This window comes from Marmota flaviventris, chromosome 4, assembly GCF_047511675.1.
Source record: "Marmota flaviventris isolate mMarFla1 chromosome 4, mMarFla1.hap1, whole genome shotgun sequence".
In the NCBI taxonomy this organism is placed as follows: domain Eukaryota; kingdom Metazoa; phylum Chordata; class Mammalia; order Rodentia; family Sciuridae; genus Marmota; species Marmota flaviventris.
The window spans coordinates 31087516-31106664 of record NC_092501.1 but is presented as its reverse complement, the minus strand read 5'-3'; the positions used below and the strand labels follow the sequence as shown (position 1 = coordinate 31106664).

The window sequence follows — 19149 nt, the reverse complement described above, 5'->3', positions numbered from 1 at the left end:
TATCTCATTGTGGATTTGATTTTCATTTCCCTGTCTTCTTTTGAGAAAAGTCTATTTAGCTCTACTGCCCATATTTTAAAAATTAGATTGTTGGCTTTTGCTATTGAATTATTTGAATGTGGATATTAACCCTTTGCCAGGTGTATAGCTTGCAAATATCTTCTCCCATTCCGTCGAGTGTCTCTTCACCCCATGGGTTGTTTCCTTGGCTGTGCAGAAGATTTTTAGGTTGAAGTAACTCCATTTATCTATTTTCATCTTTGATTTCTGTGCTTTTGAGGTCATATCCAAGACATCCTTGCCTATCCTAACCCACTTCATGTATTTAGAACATTCAAACCCATCTTTCCTGCCTCTGCCAACCAAAGGGCCACTCTGTCCTGTCTATCAGGACCCTCCAAATTAAGAGAGGAGAGAGAAGACCAAAGCAGAGCTGAGGAGTCCTAGAGAAGCCAGTGTAGTGTGAGAACCAGTGCAGATTGCTGGCTTCTGGGAGCCTTGGATCAGGAAGGAGAAACAGGGAAGGAGAGAATCCCAGGTCCCTCGGTGCCATCAAACCCATTCTCTCTCTCCTAGGTCGCCCTCTGAAATAGTGTTTGCTGAGATACTGTCTAAAGATCGCCTGTATCTGGTCTAAAAAGTTTGAATTACTTGGCCCTGAACTATACCAATGGGAAAATCAAGTGGTTCCCACCAATCTGTATTTCAACAAATTCCCCAGGACTGGCAACCCTTGCACACACCAAAGACTGAGAACCGTTGCTAAAAGGATCAGGTCTGGTTTATTGCCTTCTAGACACTCAGGGGCCATTATGGTAGGACAATGCAATAAACCCTTGGGTTGCTTTTCTACCCTTCTGCTCTTTTCAACAGACCAGTCATGAGACCCTGATAAAAGTAGAATGTCTGCACAAGATGAAATTGTTTCTGGGGAAAAACCGAAACAAACTCTGTGGCTTCTTTTGTTCTTTAGCCAACTTAGAAATCACTAATTTGGGAGGTCATACAGCTGGCTCGTGGTTAAGACCCTTAGGTGGCCTTCTGCTTTCAATTGCAGTTCTCACAATATTCTCTCTTCTTTTTGGCCCTTGCCTATGTAACTTGCCCAAGTTTGTCTCTTGTAGGTTTCAACAGTTTCAAACAAAATTAATGGTTGCCTGGTGGCTTCAGCCCATTCCAAGTCAGGAACTCATGCCACTGACCCCTTCAGATCAGGGAGCGGAAGATTTCTATAACCTTCAAAGGTAGGTAGGATCAATGTAAGAACGTCACCCTGAAGAAGTCACAGAAGAAAACTTTGCTCCTTGTCTCCTAAGAGAAGGGGGATAAAATTCTCTCAGGGGGGAATGAGATAGTCAGGGCCACCCTAGGGGGACAAAAGGCTGGGACAATGAAGTAAAGCCCTGGGTGAAGTAAGCCATTACCCTTCATAGCCTGGTGTGCTGCTTCTCTGCCCCTGTGATCTTTTCATCAGACTCATCATGAGACCTTGATAAAACCCCAGAAGCGGAATGTTTGCGCAAGATTAAATTGTCATTGGGGAAAAATGCAAATAAATCCTTCAGCTTCCCTTGTTCTTAGTCAACTTAAAAATCACTAATTTTGGAGGCTGCACAGTAGACAATGCATTAGTAGCTTCCTGCTAGTTTTGCCGTAGATAACACCTTTGATGAGTGTGCTATCCAATGATAATGGTTGCCTCGGTTACTTCTCTAGGACTTGAAGGGAACTTCTGCTGAGAACACTGACTTTTCACTTGGGCCTGCAGATGTCTGATGGGTGGCTAGAACAGGATGAAAAGCCTCAGCATCTTTGTTTTCAGACTATATCTGACCTTTTTGCTGCTCTAACTTTTGGGTCAGATTCTACTTCCTCTACCTATAGATGTGTTGATTGCCCACTGGAGCTGAAAAGTGTTTTTTCCTACCCCAAACTTATGCTTTTTCAGCAGCTACAAGCAGCCCAAGCACCTAAAGTGCTTCACCCCTGTCTGAAGGCCTGGATAGAGCCCCAAGGCCAGGATGCTCGCCCAGGATGATGGTGCCAATCATAACAGTAACTTAGCCATTCTTAAGACAATTTGACTGTGACCACCAGTGGTTCAAGCTTCATGCAAGAAGAAGCACCTTTTGGAATTGTGCCCCTGGCTAGTGGGAAAATTACAGACGTTAGCCCACTCCAGCAAATCAATAAATGTCTACATCTCCCTTTGTTTGGGAAGCAGCCTGGTCTTCCTCTTGATGGGTGCTTTGCCCTGTGTGCTCCCAAAACTTGGTTCCCTCTCATTTCTATTGTTTCCAAACCAAAAGATTCCATCTCCAGGAACAAAAAAGAGTGAGAAATGGAAGGCAGGTGTTCAGGAACAAGAAGTGCAAAGGCTCAGAGACGACATTTTCTGAGATGTTTGGGGTCTGGAATGAAACTGACAGAGTCAAAGATGAGACTGAGGGGTTGGAGACAGGTGTCAAAACCTTGTTAGTATAAAGGCCAAGGAAGTGGACAGAAGGAAGCCCTCAAGAGAGCTTTCCTCAGTGTGTGTCATAATCAGGGTTGGCCTGGGCCAGGGGATTCTGGTGATTGGGAGATCAATATGGATGCCGCTCTGCTGAGCCCTACTCCAAGCCCATGACAGTGAGATGTGAGGTGCCAAAAGCTATGGAATGACATTAGGAGTGCCATTTGTCAGCTGGGTAGGAGGAGGAATTTGTGGCCACCAGGCTGAGAGCTCTCAAAGAGGATATTGCTGGGACAAATTTGTACTGGCTGTATTCGGACCTGAGACAAGAAAAACAACAATAGTGATTTTGATCCTGTCTTCATTTAAATTTCAATATTTAGCTTATCACAAATTTATTATTTTTGTGAAAATATTATTTACCTTGATCTACTTCCTTTTTTTTCAGTCTCCCCCTTGAAGCTTAATGTCATGATTTGTTGTTTTATGCAAGACATTTATTTGTCTTATTTATTCCATAAACATTTAGTAAGTGCACATCTGGGACACACTTATTTGTCTTATTTATTCTACAAACTATTTAGTAAGTCGCATTCCAGGATACAGACCCAAACTGAACACAAGCCCTGCCTTCTGTCATTCAGGACAGAGGTTCTTCTCACCATCTTATCACCTAAAAAAATCCTTCTGGCCTATGCAAAGTCAGAGAAATGAGAGACAAAAAAAAGATTGGGGAGGGGGGTTCTAATTTCTATTGAAAGACGAAGTCTTCAGCTACCAACCCATCACTTTGAAACAGAAGGCCACTTTTTCACTGTGTGGTTATTAGCACATGGTGGGATACCTCCATGACCAGCATCCGCCTCCCTCCTTCCACAGTCTGGTCCGGTTCTAGCCCTGGTTTCCTGGGGCCCACTTCCTCCAGCTTGGCAGTCCTGTGGCATTGTTGGGGTTATAATTAGATCTGCAAATTCAGCACCCAGGCTGCTTCCTTCTACAGAGTGAGCTCATGGTGGAGCTGTCACAAAAGTTTCAATAGCCCCTTCTACAGTGTGATAACCTGAGCAAGCCCCCCAAGGTTGAGTTAGTGCCCCCACCCCACTCCTCAGATGCCGACACAGGCCGACTGAGTACATGATGCCATTTCAGACCATCTAGCTCTGAAATCCAAACTCCTAATTTTGCCTTTAATTAAAGTGGTCATAGAAATTAATAAGTGACAGAGAATTCAGGAAAATTATGCACGAACCTCCTCCTGTCCCAACAGAGAAATTCATATTCCAGGGAAATTTGGCAATTGCTCCAAGGTTAATTTCATGGAAGATTCCCCATCTCTTTTCATTGTATCCTGCTCCTTCCCTTTCCATATCTGGTCTGAATCTCCTGGTAGAAGATAAGCTTTTCCATGGCAGGGAGGTGCCTCCACCGTCCTTGGCCACAGCCCAGAGCCATAATTATAGCACAAACCCTATAAGCCATTGTTGAAAGACTGCCTTGCACAGACCAGTAGACAGACTTGGAGAACCAACAATAGTGAAGGCAGCATTTATGGAGCGTATATTATGTGCCAGATGTCACATACATCATCTCACTAAGCTCTCACAAGCTCCCCATGGGATAGGTCCTATTATTATCCCATTTTTTTAGTGGTGATAAAATTCTTAACTATGTTTCACTAGGATTAAGTATATCCACACTGTTGTGGTTATCCCCATTTTTATAAATGAGAACATTTGGCTCAGAGAGGTTATGTGATTTGTCTTGTCCTACAGCTGGTAGACCACAGAGCTGGTGTTCCAAATCAGTTGTGACTCCAGAGCCCATTCACCCAGCTCTCTCTGGACGTGCACACTGCCTTGTTTTAACTTGGCGCCTCATCAGGGCAGGTGACTAACTTCACCACAGGTCTCTCTGGTCACCTTCCTCTCTGTCCCAGGAGATGGCATCCAGTCCTTCTATCAGCACAGAGGTCTTGTTGGGGACACAGGTGATCCCCACCCCTGCCCTGCTCTGCTATTGATTCCCAAGGTCAGACTTCTTGCTAGAGGGAATATGGGTTCTTCCGGCTTGTTTCAGTCTTTAGGAGAAAAAAAGAAAAGGGACAGATGGGGACGGGGGAGGGGTCAAGAGAGAGGATGGTGCACTCAGGTGGCCAAAGGGAATAGGGTAGGGACTTTCTGGGTCTGGAACATGCTCAGAAGTAGAGTATGTTTATCTCGACTCCTAGTCAGAATGGCCACCTGAGAGTGCCTGAGAGACTGTCCACCTCAGGCGAGCATCTTTCTGCCAGCACCCTCCCTCACTAACAGCCTGTGAACCACAGAAAGTAATTTGCAAGTTTCTCCAGGCGGTCACACCCTACCATTTCTTTCTTTCTTGCCAAGATCTGCAAATATATGGTGTTAGGGTTGGCATGTCTGGACCGTTGAGCTGGGTTATAAGCAGGCAGAAATCTGGCTGACTTGGCACAGTCAGGACTACGATGATTCCACTAATACTCTGTATCTTAAAAAAAAAAATCCTGGTCCCATTTACCTTGAAAGAGGCAGCTAGGCATGGGACAGCCACACTGAAACTGATGAAATGAAAGGAAACTATGCTACAGACCAGATGTTGTGTTTGGAAGAGACTCCCGAGGGCAAGCTGTTTAAGTTTGTCTCTATGTTAGACTCTGATGGGCTCATTGTTCTACAAGGTATGGATAGTTGATTTTTTTTTTCTGTAATGGGGATTGAATCCTGGGGTACTTTACCACTGAGCTGCTTCCCCAATCCTTTTTAATTTTTAATTTTGAGACACAGTCTTGCTAAGTTGTTAAGGGCCCTGCTAAGTTGCTGAGGCTGGTCTTGAACTTGTGATCCTGCTGCCTTGGCCTCCCAAGTCGCTGTGATTATAGATGTGCACCATTATGCCTGGCTGACAGTTGGAATTTTGATAAACTCACAGTATCTCCTCTACCAGCATCAAAATCACTATGCAAAAACCCATATTCCTAAACCAAAACAGCTGCCAATAAAAGTCAGTGGCAAAAAAAAAAAAAAAAAAAATTCTAATTCCATTTCAAAAAATTCTGAAAAATTGAGGAAAATACTATGTTTAAGAATTCGAACATATCCTTTAAAAAATTAACTTCATAATTAATGGGTAAAAAGAATCTTGGCTGTGCCTACCTGGTACCATATAGTATTGTCATCTGCTTGTCCAGCCATCTATTTCTGCAGCTAAAAGCAAAGATATTTTCAGGAAAAAAAAAATGATTTTGAGGGATGCTTTTGTCCTGTATACTGAAAATATTTGACCCAGTTAAATTCCTCTTCCTGGGATCTGAGTTAAAAAAAGGTATTGAGAATATCTTATGTGTCGGGGTCAGGGTAAAAGTAAACCTTCCAATTCTTAAAAGGCATCTAGAAATATGTATCAAGAGTACATATCAAGATAAACTTTAAAACAATATCTAATTGGTCAGAGGAAAATATCACAAGCCCTTCAAATACACTATTTTATGTTAAATAAACTAAGAAGTTTCATTATCAGTTTTAATTGTGATAAAACACACAAAATATAAAATTCATCCTTTCAACCATTTCTATGTGTACAATTCAGTATCACTTAGTAAATTGGCAAAGTTGCACAACTACCACCAATACCTAGTTCTAGAACATTTTCATCATCCCAAAAGGAAATCTCTTACTCAAAGAGTAGGAATTAGCAATTTTAAAGCAATTTTTTTTTCAATTTGTTTTTGAGGTATCATACATGAATAGCTTTTTTAAACTTTATTTATTTATTTATTTTGTGGTCCTGTGGATCAGACCCAGGACCTTGCACTTGCCAGATATAAGTGACTTACCACTAAGCTACATCCCCAAGTCAGGTTTTAATCATTTTAAGATGTTGTTGACTGTATTCACCCTAAAAAGTAGCTTTGGGTATGTCAGGCCCAATCACTAGGGATTGGCTTGGAAACTGTAATGACCTTTGAACACACTATGAAATAAGTCCTTCTACTGCAAAGAGGACCTTGACCCTGAACAGGCTGTAAAGACAAAATAATCACATATCTGTAGAGTCCGATTTCCCTGCAGTTTGGTATTGCGAGTCTTATTTTCTTTCTTGGAAGTATATTTGTCATGTTTTTATTTGATTCTATTGTCATTATTTGCATGAAAATAAATGACTCTTTCTTCCCTAGTATGTTCAGTACCAAGTATAGCATTAACATACTTTTTGTGCTTAAAAAATTATTCTTCACCCTGCATCTTTTTATACTTTGAACCAGGTAAAGTTGTCAAGTGGTCGGGGCAGATGAAGCACAGGAGGAATTTTGTCTTGTGTTTGAGCTCAAATTCTCTATTTCAAGCACCCTTGGGCACAGCCTCCCCCTGGCGAACTCCACTTACTTAGGTGTGGTCATTGGCTTCTGACCTTTCCTTCTTTCTCACCACCTTCTTGAACAATGTTCCATTCATCCAGCCAACAATGTTGATTGAACCCTCCTCTGTGTGGGAGGTGGAGAGGATGGCTCTGTGGCCCCTGGGTCTAAGCTGGATAAATGATTCCTGCCTAGGTGCTGGGGAAAGATAATGATTTGACTCCTTAACCTGTTCCACTTGGGAGCTGGATTTGAACCAGAACTCTGAGACACTACAGATGGAGGGGCATGAGGGAAGTTGAGGCTGGGGGATAATTTTCGGAATGAGACATTCACTGAGCTCTTTCCCTCCATTTTACATGTTTACAGATACAATGTCCCTATTATTTATGCCATATATTATTAGTATACATTTTTATTTCCCTTTCCAGATTAAAAAAAAGAATAAAAGACTAAAGAGGATTATGACCTTCCCAAAGACTATGAGCTAGTTAATTGCAAAGCAAGAATTTAAATCCTATTCTGTTTGAGTCCAAAGTTCATCTTTCCAGTACAGCAAAAACACCTTCCCAGGATACCTGCTAAATGATACCACATTGGTGTTGCATGCTCAGTCTCTCTGTAAAGCCAGCTCTGCTCTTTGTAATTATAACTCGCTCTCGGATGACAGGAACTACTGTGGGAGCATTCTTTGAAAAACATATAGTAGTTTCATGAGTCAGCGTGGAATTCAAGTTTGGGCCTGGAAGCATGCAATAACCTGAAATACTGACAGCATGAAACTCAGGTTTCTGACTCGTAAGTTAGCTGCCTTTTAGTTAAAAGAAAAAAGTCTAGGAAAAGTACAGAACACTGACTAAGCTGGAATGGTATATTGGCAATAAAATTACATACATGGTAAGAGTAGAAACGGGGGACATGGCCACCTCTTCTTCCTCCTCATAAGCAGAGAGGAGGTGTACCTCAAGGGTTGCCTTTGATGGTCTGAGCCTGAACAGGAGGCTTCACCTCTCTGACCTGTTTTCCTAGCTGAGGAATAGAAGGATGGAGAGATGTCCTCTCAGGTCCTTGCAAGATGATCAATTATGCTTTTCCATCATGCCATGTCTCTACACATGGCAAGGTAAGCAGGCATGGCCACTCATGGCCACTGTGGCTCATCATTTCCAGGGTCTCATGTAAAATGAAAATGCAGACCTCTTATTTGAAATTATAAGGCAAAAATTTCAGGACAGCATCAGCAGAGCATTATACTAAGCACAGAACCCTTTTGTATGCATGGCCACTCACCAGGAAGCTCAGAGGCCTAGCTGTGTGTTCCCTGCCTTGTGTGAAGGGATGAAATCTGGGGCAGCTGGAGCCCCCAGAAGACTGCTGGGAGGCAGGGATGCTCTTGGAGTAATGAGATCCTTCTTCAGGGAAGTGGTCAACAGAAAAGAGCAGCCCAGCAAGGGGACACCGCATGTCCATTAAGCTGGCTACTTGCCTTGCTTTTGAAGTAAGCATTGACACAACCATGTTGGACTCAGGGGCATGGTCTGTATAGGAGGCCCAGATCACAGTGCTGTAAAAGAGTTGTGCAAATATCATTAAAACATAAGCTGTCAGGTGTGGCTGCCAGTGGACTCCCTTTTAGAAGGGAGATGAAGGCAAAACAGGCAGGAGAGGGTGGGTCAACTGAGCAAAAGCAGGAGGCCCGCGGGAGGAACTCTTAGGAGGCTGATAGCCTCAGCTGTGGAACAAGGCATGGAGAGGAAGGAGGCGGAAAGGGAGACGAGCTTGCTCACTGATGGATGGAGAACTGGGACAGAAACATGAATGTGCTGAGGAAGACACACAGCCAGGAGGTGGAAATCCCTGAGAGGTTTCCACCCCAGCCAGGCATCTCTGAGTCCCCACCAGCCAGCAAGAGCCTGCCAGCCTACAACAGTGTCATCACACTTCAGGGTCCCCCCTCCCCTGATCTGGAGGCAGGCACAGGGATGGGGCTAGAATTCCATCCCATCAGCATTTCTAACCCTTAATTGTGTGCTTGGTCCCTGGGGTCTAGGAAGCACAGTGGGGACATGGAATGAGAATAGCAAGGCTGTCCCTGAGAGCTTAAACATCAAAAGGAGAGAAATAAGGTCACCTTAAAGAAGAAGAGTGGTCCCCCAAGAGCAGTAGGTGGTGGTTTGCAGGGGCTGGGAAGAGAGGGGTCTGGGGTAATAGTGTAATAAGCACAGCGTTTCAGTTTTACAAGATAAAAAAGACCCTGGAGATGAATGGTGGTGATGGTTGCCTTGACATTATGAACGTACTGAATGCTACTGAGCCATACACTTAAAGTTGGTTAAGGGGTAAATTTAATGTTTTATGTATATTGTTGCAACAAAAAGGAATAGAAAACAAACAAAAATAACAAGGAGACAATTGGGTGTTATCATAAATCCAGGATGCAAGTGTCTGGCTGGGAAGCAGTATCCGTGCCTCTGACTACCATCCTACATGGAGTCTTGGTGAAGTGGAATTAAAAATTTCCCATGGGCTCTGTCTGTATTGGGTCAAGGGCCCCACAGCCACATGAGCTTGGAGGCAGGATCTAGAATCAGCCACCAACGGGGAGCAAGTGACATCTCAACAGAGAGTAGTCCCCAACAGCCAGGATCCCTCTTGGGCACCTCCTCTACTAAGAGCATCAGAGAAGCCATTTCCTGAGATCTGGATAAGATCGAAAGCAATTTAAAGAGTCATTTTTTAGAGGGAAGAGAGAGAATTACTTAATAATAGAGTTGGAATAAACTCTTAAAAAGATTGCACCCTCAGAACCCACCCACCAGTTTAAAAAATCTCCACCCCTGACCACAGAGAGGCCATCTTGGCTGATAGATGAGTTACACCACATCTGGGTCTCAGACACCGCTGCAGGGTTTTTAGTTTTGACTAAGAAGATGTTAAAAGACATCAAAAGCATACCATATCTCCTGCACCTCTTGCTTTGTCTTTTCCTTTTTTTTTATTGAGACATATGTATATTTCTGGGATAAAAGTATGATCATTCCATATAGGTATATAGCATATAATGACAAAATCAGTGTAATAAACATTTCTATCTCCTTGAACATTAATCATTTCTATGTGTTGGGAACTTCCAGGTTCTCCTAGTTACTTTGAAATATATTACAGATTGTTGTGGTCTAGTTATCCTACTAGGCTACAAAAGACCAGTACTAATTCCTTCTATGTAACTGAAATAGTCTCTCGCTATCCTGCTCCCCATACCCCCTGAATTCAATGACCACTCTTCCACTCTGTTCTTCCATAAGATTAATTTTTTAGTTTCCACAAATGAGTGAAAGCATATGATATTCATCTTTCTGTGCCTGGCTTATTTTACTTAACACAATGTCCTCCAGTTCCACCACTTTGGCACAAATAACATGATTTCACCTTTTTAATGGATGACTAATACTCCATTATATGCGTTCATATGTGTGTGTGTGTATCCAGAATCAGCCACCAGCCTGGAGCATCTATCTAACTTTTGAACAGAGAGCACACACCATATTCTTTATCCACTCCTGGTGGACATTTTGGCTGATTCCAAATAATCTTGGCTATTTGAATGGTGCTGCAGTAACCATGGAGTGCATCTCTTTGATACATGATTTAACTTCCCTTGACTCTGCGCCCACTAGTGAAACTGTCTGACTAAATGGGAGTATGCAAGGAATGTCCATGATGTTTCCATAGTTGCCGTACTAATTTATGCCACACAACAGCATAAAAGTTCCCCTTTTTCTTGACATCCTTGACAGCATTTATTTGTTGTCTATTTGATAATGGTCATTCTAATGAGGGTGAGGCAACATCTCATTGTAGTTTCCATTTGCATTTTCTTGGTGATTAGTGATACTGAGCACTTTTTTATATTCTTGTTGGCTATTTGTATATCTTTTGATAAATGTCTGTTTGGGTCATTTGCTTTTGTCTTTATCCAGGGTCTCCAAGTACTAGTATCCCTGGACCTCAGGACAGCAAATTCTGCTCCAGAACAAGCACAGTGCACCCACTTCTGCTAGAATTTGGGTATGGGAGACCCACCGCCCTTGGATGTCTTTATAACTGCTACCAACTAATCTGCTTCTGTCCCAACTTTCAGGATTTCCACTCAATGTTGACTCAGTCTTACTTATAAAAGTAGAAACAGAGACCATTTCAATCCAGACTCATGTCTGGAAATCTTCCTGCTCTCATTTCTCTGTCTAGGGGAGAATGATGGATACCTCAATGGTGCATGAAGCTCATAGAATTTAGTTTTGTTTTTTTTTTTTAATCATTTAAAATTAACAAAAACAACTCATTGATATTCAAGTCCAAGAATCTCTAGCCTTTTCCCTTGGCAACTTCTCCCCCAAATCTCTCAGATGAAAAAAAAAAAATCTTCTGTGAGCAGAGGCCACACCAATTGCCAAGATGTCTATCATATAGTCTACATATTAAATACTCATTGTTACTCTAAGCATCAAACAAAGGTGTACTTCTTGTTCTAGAGATAATTCATTCCACTTGTTTGGAGTCCGGGTTTCTGAGGGGTGGCACAATTTACATTTTGGACCAGATAATTCTTTGTTGTGTCCACACTCACTAAGGGGATTGTCAATTAGACTGTCTAGCAATATTACTGCTCTCTGCCTACTAGATGTCAATAGCCCCCAACTGTGAACAAAATAACCCCTGGGGGCAAAATTGTCCCAGGTGGAGAAGTTCTAAAAGATAGTTAAGTGTTGGGTGAGGCCAAGGGGAGGCTATGTCTATGCATTTTCTTTTCTTTTTTTTTTTTTTTTTGGTATTGGGGATTGAATTTAGGGGCACATGAGGACTGAGCCACATCCCCAGCTCTATTTTATATTTTATTTTAGAGACAGGGTCTCACTGAGTTGCTTAGCACCTTGCTTTTGCTGAGGCTGGCTTTGAACTCTCAATCCTCCTGCCTCAGCCTCCCGAGAGGCTGGGATTACAGGCGTGCGCCACCACCGGCTATGTCTATGCATTTTATTAAAAAGCCAAAGAAAGCCATCAAGTGCTTCAATTTCCCTCTAAAAAGCCCTCATTTAACCTCTCTCCCTTTCCCCCCTTGCACATGTTCTTTAACAGATTCCTTGATGTCATTATAAGAGGCCACAGTAAGGTCTCCTTTAAAAATCAGTTAAGTAGCCGGACACGGTGGTGCATGCCTGTAAACCCAGTTTCTTGGGAGACTGAAGCAGGAGGATCTCAAGTTTGAGGTCAGCCTCAGCAACCTGGCGAGGTAGTCCTAAGCAAGTTAGTGAGACTCTGTCTCAAAATGAAAAATTAAAAGGGCTAGGGGTATGGCTCAGTGATTAAGAACCCTGGGTTCAATCCCCAGCACCAAAAAAGGGGATGGGGGAGAAGGAGAGGGAGGGAGGGAGAGAGAAAGCCAAATGAGTAAATTCTCCATGTAGTCAATGGAGTTAATCATCTGTGGGGAAAACCCAAGAGACTATGAATGTGTGCCTCAAGCATTCAGTACCAGCATCCTCCAATCTCTGATTGATCTAGGGGCAGGGCAGGAATGCAATTGTAGCTCAACTCTTGGCAACCTACCCTAAGTAATTATATCCCAACCCTTTTGGAGATGGTTGCATGACGAGGAAGGAGCTGTTCCAACGTAGCACACATCAGTGGTTGGATGGGGACAGAGGGTGTCTCAGACACGCAGACACGGGTTAGTGTTTTCCAACCATACTTATGCACAGATGGGTGAGAGAGTCGCCTGAGTTTTCTTGGCTGATGACCCTGAAGTCCACACTCACTAAGTAAATTTCTGATAATGTGTCTCCTGTGGAGCTTTCCCCACAAGAAGAAAGGATCCTTGTCCAGTTGCTCTGAACATTCCATTCATCATTGTGACACAAGACAGTTGGGTAGATTCTCGGTGGACGTGAGGCAGGTAGGCAGTGTGAGGTGAATGGGAAGCCAGGCTGCCTGGGGCGGGGTGGGCTGTCCATCTCTACCATCGGGTGCTGTGGCTCCTGTTCGCACCCTTGCCCTGCCTGCTGCTCCAGTTAAGGGGGAACTGGATCCATAATGGGAGGAGGAGAAGAGATAACAAACAACCATTCACAATGGGTGGGCTGAGGTCCTGGATCTTGGGTTCACTTTCTATTTACTTCTCGTACTGACCCAGTGATATCTATTATGCTGGGTACTTTGGCCCATGTCGTCCTCCTTTGTCTTCATAATAAGCCTGGGGAAGACAGGCCTAATCTCACTTGACAAGTGGGGAAATTGGGGTGGGCTAAATGGCTTCTTCAGGACCCATGGCTAGTAACCAAACACTGGAATCAACCCTTTTGAACTCTACTTGCATCTTCCTTCCAAATTAATGAAGAAGTATCTCCAGGGGGTCACGGGATAAAATGGTAACCTTAGAGACTATAACATACCTAATATATCTCTGTGCTGCAAGGATCGCATAGCGTTAGAGTGGAGAGGGATTTGGGGGATTGTTTGGTCCAAACTCCTCATTTTGTAGAGGAATTTGGACCAGACAAACATAGGGACCTAGAAGAGATGAGAATATGTCCAGGATCATGTGGGAGAGAAGAACACAGAAGTGCCAGAAAGGAAAAATCCGGGGCGTGGTAGGTGAGTGGGCTTGGGTGGAAGTGCAGAGAGAAGCAGAGGGGAGGATGAGTCAGAGTCAGAGTCGATCATGAAACCATGACAGAAACAGGAAGGACCAGGGAGGGAGCTAGTGATGGAGAGGTTAAAAGAAGTTGAATTTGTTTCTGAAGAATTGAACTTGAGAAGTCAAGGAACTGGGAACTCCAGTTGAAAACTCTAAGACCTGAGAAGAGAAAACATATCCCAGCAACTGACGAATCTCAGGGCGAGCACCCTAGCACCAAGACCCAGGCACCCATGGCAGGACTCTGTCATGCTCAACAGTTTTACTGGCCGCTTAGATGACAGCTGAGAGGGATATCTGTCATGTCTATAATCCATGCAAAGCAAAATACCACAGATGGTCACAGAATCAATAGACAAAATAGAAAGAAGAAATGAAACTAGCACCAACTTTATCAGGAATCAATGTAAAATCCACTGTTCATGTTCAGAAAATCAACTGCACAGAATTAATAAGAGTAACAATGGTAATAATATTAATAGCTGTTATTCTTAAATTCAATAATTGCCATGTGCAAGGAATACTGTGTCATCGCTTCACAAGATTACTTAATCCTTATAATAGTCCCGTGACATTTATACTGTTATTATCATCTTTACCTTACAGGTAGGTGAGGGAGGCCCAAAGTCACAAACACCTTGATTTGTCTGTCTGAAAAACACCATACTCTCTATCCAATAAGATGAGGATTGGGGAGACCTGATTTGACCATGCTTGTGCCAAAGGCCTTTTCTACTTGTAAAATAAGCAGGTATGTGTGTGTGCGCGTGTGTGCTACAAAGAAAAACACAAGCACAAATGATGAGCGAATTTTCCTCTTCAAATTGGTTTCTCGAAACTGAAAAGGATGAATTTGAGTATGATTCAGGATTGCAAAATTGGAAATGTTCACCTAGAAGTGTAAAATTTTTAAGATCATAAGGACAATGTTTACTGTGGAAGAATTGAGAACCCAGAGGGGTTTCTAATGATATCACCACCTTATAAAATGCAAGGGAAAACCACAGCTAAGAATCCACTAGAAGATTCTGAGAGTCTGTGCACTCCCCGTCAGATGGGAGCCCACCTCATGTTGTGCTTTGGTGGAAGCAAACATCTCTGTGGTCATGCCCAGCTCCCTTGCCTGTCTCAACTCCTCTACACAGACACTCGAGGTGAGAGCTCACCCCAGCCTTCCATATGGGAACCTTCCCCTTCTCCCCCATCTCAAGAATCCTCTACTTCCCTTCTAATCCCGCCCGCCCTCTTCCTTGGTTCACTCTGTTTTTCTCCTGGTCACTCCTTTTGCCTCCATTCTCATTTCAGCCCTGGAAATATACTCCGTGGGCCAGGGTCCTCCCTTCTGATGCTTGGACGGACACTCATTGTCATTTTTTTTTTTTTTTTTGGCTAAGAATTTGAGCAGATTCCAATATAACTTTAACAAGCATAAGAGCATAAACATAGCTGTCTATGTATATTGTCAGCTGGTGCCAAATAATTGCACAGTAAGTGATCTTCTGAATCAGTCTTAACCCAGGAAAAAGAGAAGACACAAGTCCTAGGGGGCATGTGTTCCATCTATCTATTCCTCACCGGGTCATACAATTACAGGAAAGATCTAGGATGATGTTTTGAGTCCCTTGTGTTTACAATTTCATTTCTTTGGAAAGTTCCACGTCGACGGTGCATGTTTTATGAAAACAGGCCTATGCTGTTAAGACAACTTAGTAACCAAGTGGGGAGAAAGCTACTTTTCTCTCAGCAGCTGAGTGTAGTGTATGATTATCCACCATATAATTTTGGTTTTCTGTCCTCTAATCTATGGTTTCATATTGCCTATCAGCTACTCTGTGATCAGGCTGGACTTTGTCCCAGAGGGAGGGATCATAAAATGATTCACGTTCTATTGCCTTTCTTTATTTAGATTCCATGAGGACTTCCTGAAAGAGTTACCAAGGCTTAGTGTAGCTTCAGGTTGTGGAATATGTCTGAAAAGACACTTTGGAACCCTCTTACTCCTTGGAGATGGTGCCTTGTTAGTTTTTTCTCTTTCCCATCTTACCCACCTCTCCTCTTTCCCTTCTCACTGCTGTGCCCAGGTCCAGGCCCACAGTTCTAGATGCTTGGATTACTTGAGTCTCCCCCACCCGTGCAGCATCCCTGCCTCCAGGTTCCTCGGTCTGATCCTTCCTGCTACCCCCACCCCCAAGCCTGAAGGCATGACGTTTCCAATCACACAGCAGCAGGCTCTCCGGCTCCCATGACTAGAACCTTCACGGTATGTTCCCAGCTGTCCCCACCCTACACATCCAACCTTATTAGGACCTTCTGGCTCCACACATCCCACTCTCCAGCCTCTGCTGGGCAGAAGACTCTCTTCACCATCCCACAAGTGGACCATACTTGTGTCAGCTTCTGCATTTCCACCCTCCCAGCCTGTCACTCTCTCCCTGCTCTACTCTGGTCCGTCTCTCAAATCCCAGCTCTTGACATGTCTTGTCCATGGAAATCTCTCCACTCTCCAATTCTCTTCTCTGCTCATGGCGTCCCTTGCTACTTCCATTGTGTTACCTCCCTCCCATGGGGGAACAGCTACCGAGACCAAAGACCCAAGGCAGCTATGGCACCTCCTCCTTGTCCCCCAGCAGTGCTGATGGCTCCACGCTCTCAGCATGGAAATAACGGCTGCCCTGCTGAAGCTGCCTGCTCATTGCAGATCACAGAGGATCTTGACCGGCCTCTTATCAAGCCCCAACCAGGTAGAAGACCCATATCCTAACTGTGAAGGGCTGTTCCTCTGCCAATTCCAGGCTAATTTCTCTTAATTGTTGTCTTAAAAACTCCAATTCTTCAGTTTCTAATTATTTTTGAGAACTCATCTGCTACCCATGTCACATCACCCCATGGGAAACTGAAGCTGTGGTGTGCAGGTGGGACAAAGCACACTTCCGCACATTTCAAAGTTCCAATTTCCACAAGCCATGATGTCATTATAGTAAGACAAAAAGAAAATCTTCGAAATCAAATTTTGGGAAGTTGCCTTTTCCATATCTCCTTGACTTATGCCCTTGGGCCACTTCTGGTTTATTCTAAGTGTTTTGTTTTGTTTTTACAAAACCATTGTGACAATATCATGAGGGCAGATAAAGTCCCCCCAATAAACTTGTGATGAATATACATGAAATAAATGACAGTAAAACTAAATAAATACACATGATTTCAAGTATCCTGAAAATTCAGTAGCAATCCACAGTGAAGCCGGTGCAGACTCAGTTTAGACATACTCTGCATTAGCAAAGTCTGTTGCATTCTGAAAGCTGACCTTTGGTAGAATCTGAGCCGTTGGTTTTTCTGTTTCATTGTCTCTCCTTATATTTATCACTGGCAAAAGCCAGAGCTAGAGCAGGCCAACTTGCTCCTACACATTTCTTTTAAAGTCCAGTTTGCTTCCCCATAGTAGTTGCCACCCACTGCCTTCAAAGTAGCAGAGTATTCCAGGGTTTCAGGATTTCTGAGAAGCTATAAGATCATTGGGATGGGGACATGGAGGTGCGGTAAGTACCAGATGAGAAAAATCTTACCTCAGCTTCTGACTGGCTGGGACAGTTATCTTATTAAGCTTGTCCATTCTTTTGGATGAGGGACACGAGTTGCCAACCCGTGGTAATATCAGCAGTTCCTGGCCCTCCTAGGGAGCAGCATGGTAAGCCTCTGATCTCAGGGCTTCAGTCACTGGATCTGACTTCTGAGAGTGCAGGCTGCTGGCAAACACCCCTGCACTAGGGAGAAGTAAAACTTGCTGGAGCACATAGTCAAGTTTCATATTTCTATGTAATCATGTGACCTGGGGAGCCAGCCAGCCAGCTTGGCTGATTACTCCACGTTGTGTAAACTTTGATAGCGAAACCTATTGGCCATGAAGATTTCTTTCCAGCTGCTTTCTTTTAAAATCAGGGTTGTTACCAGGTTGGGACAATGTTGCTGGCTGGTCACTACTTCCTGTTTGTCCCACATACATGTAGTCCCCAATTTTAGCAGGTGTCCGGCTGTCAGCAGAACTTCCTTGGCTCAAGAAAGAACTTAGAATAATCAATTCCATCTGAATGTCTTTTGGGGACTTCCTGAACATTTGCATCAAGTTATGGATAAGCCTTTTCCATTTATAGAACTATTACATGAAAAGGGGACTTTTATAGCACTGTTCCTCCAAATGTCTATCAGGGTGGCAGAGATACCATGGCAAGAGTTTACTCAGAAAGTTAGAGTCTCTCTTTTCCTGGGGTTCTATTTAAAATGGGATGGGCAATTCTTGGTGCAAGATCATTGGAAGGGGTGACCTGGGCCAGGGAAGATGATTTCCATTATAAATGGTGTGTCCTCCTTATCAGCTGGTGGATTTCAGAGCTCCCCTAGTGATAGCCTGGTGCTCTCAAATAAAACCAGGATGTACTCATCTATTTCCCAAAAATGCAATTCCAACATCAGGAGGACATCCCCTTAAAAGCAGTGTCACTCCACTCCCTGCCTTTGTCCTATTCTTATCCACTGCTTACGTTCTCCTTTCATCAGACCCAGCGGCATGCCAGACAAGGGGCATCCCAAGCACAGACAGGTGGAGCAAGGTGGAGCGAACCCTACCTGCCGTGGCCGTGGCCGAACCCACCCAGGAAGCTCTACTTCCCTCCTGGAAGACTTCACAATTCTTCTGCCTGATCTGAAAAATCAGGCTTATCTGTCATTGAAAGAGCAGAAGGCAAAGTTAGGGTCAAGGAGAATGACAACAAGAGGGCTCTTCCTTTTGTACCTGGACATACTTCCCTGCAGCTAACAGGGACACCCTGGTCACCTCTGTGAAGGAAAGCGCAGGTGTGCCACCTCAATCAAGGGGCCAGCCCTCTCCTGGGTCTGAAGAATATATAAGGGGACAAAGAAGAGGGGTCCTAGTTACCTCTCTGTTACAGACTCAAAGTCTGGCTGAAGCAAGATGAGGAAAGAGTAGACAGAAGAGGGGAGCTGGAGAGGAGGCAGAGGAGGTGAAGGACGAGGAGAAGCAGCCGTGGTAGTGGTAGAAGTGGGCACATAGATGGATTTCTTCTCTCCTGGCCTCCTCTTTGCGCAGAGATCCTATAGTTCTCCAGGTAACCTTGATTATTTACAGTCATGAACTGCATGTCAATTTCTGGTTCTACTAGATGTGGAAGGGTGGGGACTGTCTGCCCTGGCCAGGCCAGCAAGAGAGCAGACAATCTTCATGAGAAAAATGCAAGCGCTTTGTTTCCTCTGATGGTTTATTTCCCCCAGTCCAGCAGCTTGATTTTCTTGCAGGATATTCTAAAAGAGCTCCAGACCACTGCTATTCCTTTCCCACAGCTCTTAGCTGAAAGAAACAAGGAAATCAATATGGTCAAGGCACACACATTGTCATCAAAGACCAGGAATGCTGGGCTTCACTGAAGGGATGGTAACGCTCAGCTCACTTCTTCTGAAGTATTGTAAAGTGCAGCCACTGGCCCCTTGACTTTGTCCCCATCAAACAACTCTCTTCAGCACCTGGGTTGGCAACTTCTTATTTCCCCAGAGAAAAAGACAGGCGCAAGGGTCACACTTCTGCTTTTTTCTTTTTACAGCCACTTGTCTTTCTTCTTT

The 19149-nt window shown here is 43.8% G+C and overlaps 1 protein-coding gene across 2 annotated transcripts in view; it reads right to left on the bottom strand.

The window, feature by feature from the left end:
* The window catches only part of Blnk (B cell linker), a 73253-nt gene extending 55971 nt beyond the window's left edge, over positions 1-17282 (bottom strand). For both annotated transcript variants that reach the window (XM_027930117.2, XM_027930118.3), the window contains exon 1: positions 17085-17282. In XM_027930117.2, coding sequence (XP_027785918.2) covers positions 17085-17131 — 47 coding nt within the window. In that variant the 5' untranslated portion in view covers positions 17132-17282. The remainder of the gene's footprint in view (positions 1-17084) is intronic.
* Between the last annotated feature and the right edge of the window lie 1867 nt (positions 17283-19149).